This window comes from Scyliorhinus torazame, chromosome 24, assembly GCF_047496885.1.
Source record: "Scyliorhinus torazame isolate Kashiwa2021f chromosome 24, sScyTor2.1, whole genome shotgun sequence".
NCBI classification, from domain to species: Eukaryota; Metazoa; Chordata; class Chondrichthyes; order Carcharhiniformes; family Scyliorhinidae; genus Scyliorhinus; species Scyliorhinus torazame.
The window spans coordinates 17,241,029-17,253,628 of record NC_092730.1 but is presented as its reverse complement, the minus strand read 5'-3'; the positions used below and the strand labels follow the sequence as shown (position 1 = coordinate 17,253,628).

Below are 12,600 nucleotides of genomic sequence, written 5' to 3'. Positions count from 1 at the left end.
GTGGATTGGCCATGCTAAATTGTCCCTTAGTGTCCAAAGATGTGCAGATTAGGTGGATTGGCCATGCTAAATTGTCCCTTAGTGTCCAAAGATGTGCAGGTTAGGTGGATTGGCCGTGCTAAATTGTCCCTTAGTGTCCAAAGATGTGCAGGTTAGGTGGATTGGCCATGCTAAATTGTCCCTTAGTGTCCAAAGATGTGCAGGTTAGGTGGATTGGCCGTGCTAAATTGCCCCTTAGTATCCAAAGATGTGCAGGTTAGGTGGATTGGCCATGCTAAATTGCCCCTTAGTGTCCAAAGATGTGCAGGTTAGGTGGATTGGCCGTGCTAAATTGCCTCTTTGTGTCCAAAGATGTGCAGGTTAGGTGGATTGGCCGTGCTAAATTGCCCCTTAGTGTCCAAAGATGTGCAGGTTAGGTGGATTGGCCATGCTAAATTGTCCTTTAGTGTCCAAAGATGTGCAGGTTAGGTGGATTGGCCGTGCTAAATTGCCCCTTAGTGTCCAAAGATGTGCAGGTTAGGTGGATTGGCCGCGCTAAATTACCCCTTAGTGTCCAAAGATGTGCAGGTTAGGTGGATTGGCCGTGCTAAATTACCCCTTAGTGTCCAAAGATGTGCAGGTTAGGTGGATTGGCCGTGCTAAATTGCCCCTTAGTGTCCAAAGATGTGCAGGTTAGGTGGATTGGCCGTGCTAAATTGTCCCTTAGTGTCCAAAAAGGTTGGGTAGGGTTAGGTTAGGTGGGGTTGCTGGGTTACGGGGATGGGGTGGAGGTATGGGCTTGGGTAGGGTGCTCTTTCCAAGGGTTGGTGCAGACTCGATGGGCCGAATGGCAAATGTTATCACTCGAATGGTTCTCAATGGACTTCCCTTCGCTCGCTAGAGGTCAAAATAAATAAACACAATAAACTCAGTCTTTTGATCGAGCTGCCCTGCCCAGTCCAGGAACAAAGATATTGCAAATTTTAAAGCTTTATTTTGAAACGTGGCTGGCCAAGAATTGTTTCAGTTGGCCGTTCAGGTACTTGGCTGTATTCAGCTCCAGGCAGTTCCGAAACCCAGGTGAATGTTCAATTACGTACGGAATTTGTGGAACTTACACATCTCTTCGTTAAGGGTGCACTTTCCACAATTTTGAATGTCTGTATCTAACCTCCTCCTTGCCCGACCTGCCCGGTCGTGTGCCCAATGGGCGGTGCTGCCACGGAAACCCCTCTCCGCCCTCGTTAACATTTCCACAAGATACCCTGAGGGTTGGCGCTGCCAAACCTGGGGAGTTACGACTGGGCAGCAAATGTGGCGATGATCCGCAAGTGGGTTATGGAGGGAGAGGGGGCGGCATGGAAGAGGATGGAGATGGCGTCCTGTCAAGGAACGAGCCTGGGGGCGTTGGTGACGGCACCGCTGCCGCTCTCGCCGACAAAGTATACCACGAGCCCGGTGGCGGCGGCAACGCTAAGGATCTGGGGCCAGTGGAGACGGCACCGGGGTGCAATGGGAGCATCGGTGTGGTCCCCGATCAGGGGTAACCACCGGTTTGTCCCGGGGAAGATGGACGGGGGGTTTGAGAGCTGGCATCGGGCGGTGATTGGAAGAATGGGGGACCTGTTCATCGACGGGACGTTTGTGAGCCTAGGGGCACTGGAGGAGAAGTTTGAGTTACCCCCGGGAAATGCCTTTAGATATATGCAGGTGAGGGCTTTTGTGAGGCGACAGGTGAGGGAATTCCCGTTGCTCCCGGCACAAGAAGTTCAAGATAGGGTGATCTCGGGTGTATGGGTCGGGGAGGGCAAGGTGTCAGAAATACACCAGGAGTTGAAAGAAGAGGGGGAAGCGCTAGCAGAAGAGTTGAAGGGTAAATGGGAGGAGGAGCTGGGGGAGGAGATCGAGGAAGGTTTGTGGGCTGATGCCCTAGGTAGGGTTAATTCCTCCTCCTCGTGTGCCAGGCTCAGCCTGATACAATTTAAGGTGGTCCACAGAGCGCACTTGACGGGGGCGAGGTTGAGTAGGTTCTTTGGGGTAGAGGACAGATGTGGAAGGTGCTCAGGGAGCCCGGCGAACCATGTCCATATGTTTTGGTCATGCCCGGCACTGGAGGGGTTCTGGAGAGGAGTGGCGGGAGCAATATCTCAGGTGGTGAAAGTCCGGGTCAAGCCAAGCTGGGGGCTAGCAATATTCGGAGTAGTGGACGAGCCGGGAGTGCAGGAGGCGAAAGAGGCCGGCATTCTGGCCTTTGCGTCCCTAGTAGCCCGGCGAAGGATCTTGCTCATGTGGAAGGAGGCGAAGCCCCCCAGCCTGGAGGCCTGGATAAATGATATGGCTGGGTCCATAAAGTTGGAGAGGATTAAGTTTGCCTTGAGAGGGTCTGCGCAGGGATTCTACAGGCGGTGGCAACCGTTCCTAGACTATCACGTGGAGCGTTAGAGGACGGTCGGTCAGCAGCAGCAACCTTGAGGGGGGGGGACGTCCTGGGGAGGGGGGGGGGGGGGGAGGACTGCCTGGGAGGGTGGATGAGCAAGAGGTAACATGAAGGGTTGGGGAAACTGGCACGCACGGGTGAGGGCCAGTGTACAAAGCTGTGTAAATATATCATTTTGCCATGTATATATCTTGCTCTGCGCGATTTTTTTTTGTAACGGGAGTGGGGGGGTGGGGGGGTTATTGTTTGTAAGGGAGAAAAATGGTGTTAAAAAACTTTAATAAATATATATTTTTAAAAAAACATTTCCACAAGATACGCATTATCCATGGAATGACCCCCGACCTCTTGGGTAGTACCCCAGTTCAGAGATAGGTTTGCTCGAGCTGAATCTGCAGCTCCACCCGAGAATTTCCATAATGGCCCCCCCCCCCCCCGCCCCCCCCCCTCCACACCTCAGACCCACCTTTCCAATGGGCCAAAACGACAAGTTGCCGTTTTCCTTCTGTTGATGTGCCGGTTGAGGAATCCACTCACGGTTCTAAGCTCTCCACTGCGAGCCTACGTGCTGCTCCGGCCGCCCCTACGGCCCTCACGCAAGCTCGCGATTGGCCTACGAGTCGGTAAATCCCGCCAGCAGGGCCGAAAGCTACTCCCGCTCACCGCGCAAAGCCCGGTGGCTGCAAGCGGGTCGCATCAAAGCCATCCAGGGGGATGTTGGCCACCCCGATCAGATCGGTGCTCGCCGCGTATCGTGCACACTCCCAAAAGGGGCCCAAGACTGCCGCGCTCAGACCTGGAAAGCGTCCAGACTATCTCGGGAGGGGTGAACGATGTCATAAATTTAAGAAATGGTGGCGGGGGGGGGGGGGGGGAGGGTCAGCTAATGCTTGCAGGGTAGAGTTACATTAAACCACCAATTTAAGTTCATCAGTCGGGTTTGCAACGCTGGATGCAAGTTTCATATATTCATACGCAAGCAAAAGGTACAGGTCCAGGCATTGCACCTTTTCTTTGATTTAAACGAAAGCGCGGGGCATATTTGCTCCCTGTTGCAATGTCCATGGCAACTCCTCGAACAGAGTCGACTTGTCAACCAATCGATTAGCACCTTTTTTCTCATGCAGCTTAAATCGTTGCCCCCCTCTGGCACGCAACGCGTGCCAGGCAGAAATCCTCGACAGCGTGCCTGTTCTATTCAGCGATATTTAAGAGACAGTGTTTTTTTTTTAAATCCCAGTGATCTCGCCAGGCGACCCCAGCCGCTGGTGGCCCTCTGCCCACCCCCCCCCCCCCCACGCCCCTCCCGCAGTAGCCGTTCTCCAACCGCAAGCCACAACGCTGATATCAGTCGTCCCTTAAGTCTGCAGTGAATCTCAAAGATGTTCCCAGGGGCCCAGCCTCACCCTCACTTCATTCCACACATTTGCAACTTCTTCGCAGCAGTGTGTGCCTCAGAGTGGTCCCAGCTCCTACCCCACCCGAGGTTAGCTGATTCAATGCAAAAAGCAAGCATGGAATCTTCCAGCCTTAGCATCACCATAAGACATAGGAGCGGAAGTAAGGCCATTCGGCCCATCGAGTCCACTCCACCATTCAATCATGGCTGATTTCAACTCCATTTACCCGCTCTCTCTCCATAGCCCTTAATTCCCCGAGAAATCAAGAATTTATCAACTTCTGTCTTAAAGACACTCAACGTCCCGGCCTCCACCGTCCTCTGTGGCAATGAATTCCACAGACCCACCACTCTCTGGCTGAAGAAATTTCTCCTCATCTCTGTTCTGAAGTGACTCCCTTTTATTCTAAGGCTGTGCCCCCGGGTCCTAGTCTCCCCTGCTAATGGAAACAACTTCCCTACGTCCACCCTATCTAAGCCATTCATTATCTTGTAAGTTTCTATTAGATCTCCCCTCAACCTCCTAAACTCCACTGAATATAATCCCAGGATCCTCAGACGTTCATCGTATGTTAGGCCTACCATTCCTGGGATCATCCGTGTGAATCTCCGCTGGACCCACTCCAGTGCCAGTATGTCCTTCCTGAGGTGTGGGGCCCGAAATTGCTCACGGTATTCTAAATGGGGCCTAACTAATGCTTTATAAAGCTTCAGAAGTACATCCCTGCTTTTATATTCCAAGCCTCTTGAGATAAATGACAACATTGCATTTGCTTTCTTAATTACAGACTCAACCTGCAAGTTTACCTTTAGAGAATCCTGGACTAGGACTCCCAAGTCCCTTTGCACTTCAGCATTATGAATTTTGTCACCGTTTAGAAAGTAGTCCATGCCTCTATTCTTTTTTCCAAAGTGCAAGACCTCACACTTGCCCACGTTGAATTTCATCAGCCATTTCTTGGACCACTCTCCTAAACTGTCTAAATCCTTTTGCAGCCTCCCCACCTCCTCCATACTACCTGCCCCTCCACCTATCTTTGTATCATCGGCAAACTTAGCCAGAATGCCCCCAGTCCCATCATCTAGATCGTTAATATATAAAGAGAACAGCTGTGGCCCCAACACTGAACCCTGCGGGACACCGCTCGTCACCGGATGCCATTCCGAAAAAGAACCTTTTATCCCAACTCTCTGCCTTCTGCCTGACAGCCAATCGTCAATCCATGTTAGTACCTTGCCTCGAATACCATGGGCCCTTATTTTACACCGGTGCTGACTTTGCCCACTGGGCTGTTAAGGGGCCAATGTTGGCATTACCCGCCCCCCCACCCCTCTCGTATTGGCACACCTGCCCATGTTTACAGGTGTCTGGGCTACAAATTCACCCGAGGGAAGGCACCTACCTCCGGCTCCACGTTACGCACAACGTTACTGAAGACTCTTAGCAAACACACACACACACACACACGTTCTCGACCATACCTCCGTGACGATCGTGGCTTTGAACTTGGAGGTGTCGTACGTCCAGCCTTCCGAGCACGTCTGCGTGTCGGGCACGGACGCGTTGCCCCGGGTGGCATTGAGGCCCAGGAGGTGCCACTGGGGCGGGGAGTACTCGATGCACTTCTCCGGCCGCCCATTCCTGTCCAGGGGGATGAAGACCCGGAGGAGGTCCTCCGCCGTCGCGTTGAGGGACCCGGAGCCGTTCGTTGCCAAGGGGATCCTGCAGTGATGGTCCGGCACGGCAGCTACGAAGTTCTGGAGCATGTTGTGACTGGGCGAAATGAAAGAGGGGATGGCCAGCAAGAAAACGTGGATGATTTGGAATTTGCCCATACTCCCGACATCCTCCAAGATATCCTCGAAGCTCATGGCTACAGCTCAGGAAGGTGCAGGCATTGAGGGAGAAGGACTGTTCCTGATTGAGAGAGGGCGCGACAGTAACGGACAGTCTGGTGCACAGTGTGTGGGCTGGGACCCGAACTGATCATTAATCATTCGTTACCTAATGTTTAACCTGCCGATAACAGAGTTACTAATTTCACTCCACTTTGACAGACCTGGTTCAAGGAGTTTGGACGTTAAGAGAGAAAGGCCACAGCGCCATGGGGGCTGGGAGAGTTTTGGGTCAATGTTGTGCTTGCTGCCAACATTTGGATCTTCCCGGCCACATTCTCGCAGTGGGCAAGGCACCATCTCAACCGTGCCCTCGCTCCCCTCAAAAAACAATTGTCACGGCTGAAACAATTACAAATGGGGGGGGGGGCAGACGATAAAGAATTGAAGTGTTACCCACTTCAACTGTAGCATATTGTCGACAGCAGCACGGTAGCATTGTGGATAGCACAATTGCTTCACAGCTCCAGGGTCCCAGGTTCGATTCCGGCTTGGGTCACTGTGCGGAGTCTGCAGATCCTCCCCGTGTCTGCGTGGGTTTCCTCCGGGTGCTCCGGTTTCCTCCCACAGTCCAAAGATGTGCAGGTTAGGTGGATTGGCCGTGCTAAATTGCCCTTAGTGTCCAAAATTGCCCTTAGTGTTGGGTGAGGTTACTGGGTTATGGGGATAGGGTGGAGGTGTGGACCTTGGGTAGGGGGCCCTTTCCAAGAGCCGGTGCAGACTCGATGGGCCGAATGGCCTCCTTCTGCACTGTAAATTCAATGATATTGGATGCTAGGATTGTGGAACCTAGTATCTGCTTTTATCCATCTGCACTCTACAGATTGTTAGAACGCACACTGCGTGACACCGAACCTTGACTTTCCACGGTTATTCTATTCTTTGTCCATTTGCCTGAAAAAGCTGCCATTGTAATTTAAGACCATAAGACATAGGAGCAGAATTAGGCCGCTCGGCCCATCGAGTCTGCTCCGCCATTCAATCATGGCTGATATTTTTCTCATCCCCAGTCTCCTGCCTTCTCCCCATAACCCCATATCCCCTTATTCATCAAGAACCTATCTATCTCTGTCTTAGAGACACTCAGTGATTTGGCCTCCCACAGCCTTCTGCAGCAAAGAGTTCCACAGATTCACCCCCCTCTGGCTGAAGAAATTCCGCCTCATCTCTGTTTTAAAGGATCGTCCCTTCAGTCTGAGGCTGTGCCCTCTGCTTCTAGTTTTTCCTACAAGTGGAAATATCCTCTCCACGTCCACTCTATCCAGGCCTCGCAGTATCCTGTAAGTTTCAATAAGATCCCCCCCCTCATCCTTCTAAACTCCAACGAGCACAGACCCAGAGTCCTCAACCGTTCCTCACACGACAAGCTCTTCATTCCAGGGATCATTCTTGTGAACCTCCTCTGGACCCTTTCCAAGGCCCAGCACATCCTTCCTTTCGATACCGCATCGCTTGTGTATCCCATTCTGCCCCGATTAAAAGATAAGACTATTTATAGCGTCACTCAATCAGAGCCGTTTTCAGCCCTATGTGTTTCTACCAGAGAGATATCCGGCATTAAACTCACTTTTCAGTGACGGCGGTTAGCACTGTTGCCTCACCGCACCAGGGACGCTGGGTTCGATTCCGGCCTCGGGTGACTGTCTGTGTGGAGTTTGCACGTTCTCGCCGTGTGTGCGTGGGTTTCCTCCGGGTGCTCCGGTTTCCTCCCACAGTCCAAAGGCGTGCAGGTTAGGTGGATTGGCCTTGATAAATTGTCCCTTCGTGTCCAAAGATGTTCAGGTTAAGTGGATTGGCCGTGCTAAATTGCCCCTTAGTGTCCAAAGATGTGCAGGTTAGGTGGATTGGCCGTGCTAAATTGCCCCTTAGTGTCCAAAGATGTTCAGGTTAAGTGGATTGGCCGTGCTAAATTGTCCCTTAGTGTCCAAAGATGTGCAGGTTGGGTGGATTGGCCGTGCTAAATTGCCCCTTAGTGTCCAAAGATGTGCAGGTTAGGTGGATTGGCCGTGCTAAATTGTCCCTTAGTGTCCAAAGATGTGCAGGTTGGGTGGATTGGCCGTGCTAAATTGTCCTTTAATGTCCAAAGATGTGCAGGTTAGGTGGATTGGCCGTGCTAAATTGTCCTTTAATGTCCAAAGATGTGCAGGTTAGGTGGATTGGCCGTGCTAAATTGTCCCTTAGTGTCCAAAGATGTGCAGGTTAGGTGGATTGGCCGTGCTAAATTGTCCTTTAATGTCCAAAGATGTGCAGGTTAGGTGGATTGGCCGTGCTAAATTGTCCCTTAGTGTCCAAAGATGTGCAGGTTAGGTGGATTGGCCGTGCTAAATTGTCCCTTAGTGTCCAAAGATGTGCAGGTTAGGTGGATTGGCCGTGCTAAATTGTCCCTTAGTGTCCAAAGATGTGCAGGTTGGGTGGATTGGCCGTGCTAAATTGTCCCTTAGTGTCCAAAGATGTGCAGGTTAGGTGGATTGGCCGTGCTAAATTGTCCTTTAATGTCCAAAGATGTGCAGGTTAGGTGGATTGGCCGTGCTAAATTGTCCTTTAATGTCCAAAGATGTGCAGGTTGGGTGGATTGGCCGTGCTAAATTGTCCCTTAGTGTACAAAGATGTGCAGGTTAGGTGGATTGGCCGTGCTAAATTGTCCTTTAATGTCCAAAGATGTGCAGGTTAGGTGGATTGGCCGTGCTAAATTGTCCTTTAATGTCCAAAGATGTGCAGGTTGGGTGGATTGGCCGTGCTAAATTGTCCTTTAATGTCCAAAGATGTGCAGGTTGGGTGGATTGGCCGTGCTAAATTGTCCCTTAGTGTCCAAAGATGTGCAGGTTAGGTGGATTGGCCGTGCTAAATTGTCCCTTAGTGTCCAAAGATGTGCAGGTTAGGTGGATTGGCCGTGCTAAATTGTCCCTTAGTGTCCAAAGATGTGCAGGTTAGGTGGATTGGCCGCGCTAAATTGTCCCTTAGTGTCCAAAGATGTGCAGGTTAGGTGGATTGGCCGTGCTAAATTGTCCCTTAGTGTCCAAAGATGTGCAGGTTAGGTGGATTGGCCGTGCTAAATTGTCCCCTTAGTGTCCAAAGATGTGCAGGTTGGGTGGATTGGCCGTGCTAAATTGTCCCTTAGTGTCCAAAGATGTGCCGGTTAGGTGGATTGGCCGCGCTAAATTGTCCCTTAGTGTCCAAAGATGTGCAGGTTAGGTGGATTGGTCGTGCTAAATTGTCCTTTAATGTCCAAAGATGTGCAGGTTGGGTGGATTGGCCGTGCTAAATTGTCTCTCAGTGTCCAAAGATGTGCAGGTTGGGTGGATTGGCCGTGCTAAATTGCCCCTTAGTGTCCAAAGATGTGCAGGTTGGGTGGATTGGCCGTGCTAAATTGCCCCTTAGTGTCCAATGATGTGCAGGTTGGGTGGATTGGCCGTGCTAAATTGCCCCTTAGTGTCCAAAGATGTGCAGGTTGGGTGGATTGGCCGTGCTAAATTGTCTCTCAGTGTCCAAAGATGTGCAGGTTGGGTGGGGTTACCGGTATAGGGTGGGGGGAGTGGGCCTGGGAGGGTCAATGTCCACTCGATGGGCCAAATGGCCTCATCCTGCACTATGGGGATTCTATGGTTCGACGGACGGGAAACATTGTGCTGGATTTTAGCTTTTTCCCATGCAGCAGTCTGCCCTCCAAAACTCAGCGACCCCCCCGAAGCTGTGACACCAATCGCGCCCCCCCCAAGACTGTCTCCCAATTTTGAGGGGTGCGTAACGCACGGTTGAGATTTGTAGCTGCCTGTCAGCCCCCGGGCCTATTGAAGCCCTTAAGTGGCCACTTAATGACCTCTTGATTAATGTAGACGTAAGGGACCTCACCCGCCATGCTACCCACGCCAGGGAGAGGCCCATACCAAGTATGTAGCCCAACAACATGCAGCCAATAGGTGTTGGGCAAGGGTAGCTGCTGTTTTTTGGGGGATGGACATTAGAGGCACCCTCCCCCTGCAATGTAATACCCCACCCAGAGCGTAAAATACCTGCGGGGCAGCCTGCTTTTTAACAGGCAAACCTCCGTCCGACTTTTTTTGGCAAAGGGGAAGGGACGGAACACCCTATTCAGGCGGCCAACAGGGGTCTCCCTCCACGGATGCAGTCTGACTCGCAGGGATGTGCTGCATATGTTCCCTTTTAAAGCTGCATTTAAACTGGCGTCAACCCCATCCACCTCGACACACAAGATGTGATGTATCAGTCCCACTGTTCCGCAACTCAATCTGTAGCAGCAGCTTGTACAGCCCAGACATGTGATAGTCCGTCCCAATTCACACGGTGGGCGAGATCTTCCGGCTGTTCATCGAGATCTTCCAGCCCCGCTGATGGCATTATCTTCCGGCCCCGCCGACGGCACGATCTTCCATCCCCACCGATGGTGTGATCTTCGGCCCCACTGACGGCACGATTTTCCAGCCCCGCCGATGGCGTGATCTTCCGGCTCCGCCGATGGCGCAATCTTCCGGCCCCACCGGCAGCGCACCCGCGCTGCGGGTTCCCTGGCGGAGTGGGGTAGCCCCATTGACAGCAGGACCAGGAGATCTCGCCGCTGGCCAATGACGGGCCACCTCCCGTCGCCGAGACGCCCTCCTACCGCGGAGAAACACACCGCCACAAGGGAGGCCAGAGACTCTTGCCTCCCGTGGAGTCAGACCTCCTAATGAAGAACCCTCATTATTGTTTTACCAATCCTTGTTCTGCCATTGGTGCTTTTACATCGAACAGAACGCGACATGGTGGCAGCGTGGTTTCAGAATTGACATCCCCCTTCCCTACCCTGGTGTCTCCTGTGGAGGGGAGTCCAGGCCAGGGAATGCTCAATGTGAGGCACATCCTCAAAGGGCCTTTTATTAAAATCAGAAATATGTTTAATCCATTTAGCCCTTTAACACTGAGATGAGGAGGAATTTCTTCAGCCAGAGGGTTGGTGAATCTGTGGAACTCTTTGCCGCAGAAGGCTGTGGAGGCCAAGTCACCGAGTGTCTTTCAGAGATAGATCTGATCTCCTTGTGGCCCTCAACTCTACTTTCATACACCCTCTCCCCTCAACTGCCTGATAAACTCTACCTTCATACACCCTCTCCCCCCAATAACCCTCAACTGCCTGATAAGATCAAAGGAATCTGCCTCGAATATATTCAATGACCTATAGCTTCCCCTGGGATCGAACGTGCCAAAAAATAACCTCGGAGAGGACATTTCCCTTCGGCAATTAAGTTTAGGACAATCCAAGGTTTACCAAGATGGCGCCGGAGCGAGGCGACTCTCCCAACAGATCCACTTTTTACTGAACTGATACTCGTTCTAATCTTTTACATTGTATATGTTGTGTTGCCCTATTATGTATTTTCTTTTCTTCCCATGTATTTAATGATCTGCTCGCAGAAAAATACTTTTCACTGTACCTCGGTACACGTGACAATAAACAAATCCAATCCAATCCTTATTTTTTGTTCTAAATTCCTTCTCCCCCCCCCCCCCCATTCCGTGAGGGGCAACATCCTCTCGTTATCCACCCTCTCACGCCTCCTCAATCTTACCTTTCAAGGGGTTCGCTTTTCAACTCCAATGGGTGATGAGCCAACTTGTCAAAACGTTCATGGTCAGGAGAAGCCCCTTCCTACCAGGAACCCAGCCTGGTGAACGTTCCCCAAACTTCTTCACTGCACGTACGACACGAGGTTGGGGTGATCTAAATAAAACCTGTACACAGTGCTCCAGGTGCGGCCTCACCCTGTCCAGTTGCGGCAAGGCTTCCCTAAGGGCGATCTTCCTTTTACCTCCCCGATTACCTGCTGGCGCCTGAGTGTTGACCTTTTTGTGATTCATGTACAGTGACGCCCAGATCTCTCTGCACCGCAGCATTATGGGTGGCACGGCCATTAGCACTTTTGCTTCACAGCGGCAGGGTCCCAGGTTCGATTCCCAGCTTGGGCCACTGTCTGTGCGGAGTCTGCACGTTCTCCCCCCCCCCCCGTGTGTGCGCGTGGGTTTCCTCCCATAAATCCTGAAAGACGTGCTTGTTGGGTAAATTGGACATTCTGAATTCTCCCTCCGTGTACCCGAACAGGCGCCGGAATGTGGCGACGAGGGGATTTTCACAGTAACTTCATTGCCGTGTTAATGCAAGCCTACGTGTGACACCCATAAAGATTTTTTTAAATATTATTATCCTGCAGTCTGCCTCCATGAAATAATCTGTTCTTTTTCTTGTCGGGGTGTATGTGTTGACTGTTTCCGACACTTCTGAGTCTGCACATCCTCCTCGAGTGTGCGTGGGTTTCCTCCCACAGTCCAAAGATGTGCAGGTTAGGTGGACTGACCATGATAAATTGCCCTTAGTGTTGGGTGGGGTTACGGGGATAGGGTGGAGGTATTGACCTTGGGCGGGGTGCTCTTTCCAAGAGCCGGTGCAGATTCGGTGGGCCGAATGGCCTCCTTCTGTACTGTAAATTCGATGATAATCAATGACACTTCATTTTTAAACAGGAGCATCCAGACGGAGGCCATTTTCAGACTGGCTGGCTTGTTTTCATGGGCTGTTCTGGAGCAGTTAGAGATAACAGAGGTACAACTCCAAAGGACCTGGGTGCATATTGGTGAAGGTGGCAGGACAGGCTGAGAAAGCAGTTAAAGAGGAACAAAGGGACCTTGGCGTTTGCCCATAGATCTCTGAAGGTGGGAGGGCAGGTTAATAGGGTTGTGACAGAGGCACATGGGACACTTGGGGGCTGGTTTAGCACAGTGGGCTAAACAGCTGGCTTGGAATGCAGAACAAGGCCAGCAGCGCGGGTTCAATTCCCCGTACCGGCCTCCCCGAACAGGTGCTGGAATGTGGCAACTAGGGGCTTTTCACAGTAACTTC

General features: G+C 51.8%; 1 protein-coding gene across 1 annotated transcript in view; it reads right to left on the bottom strand.

The window, feature by feature from the left end:
• LOC140399934 (solute carrier family 22 member 6-A-like) overlaps positions 1–5,761 on the bottom strand; it is a 39,381-nt gene extending 33,620 nt beyond the window's left edge. The window contains exon 1 of the mRNA XM_072489421.1: positions 5,298–5,761. Coding sequence (XP_072345522.1) covers positions 5,298–5,687 — 390 coding nt within the window. The 5' untranslated portion in view covers positions 5,688–5,761. The remainder of the gene's footprint in view (positions 1–5,297) is intronic.
• Positions 5,762–12,600: the final 6,839 nt, after the last annotated feature.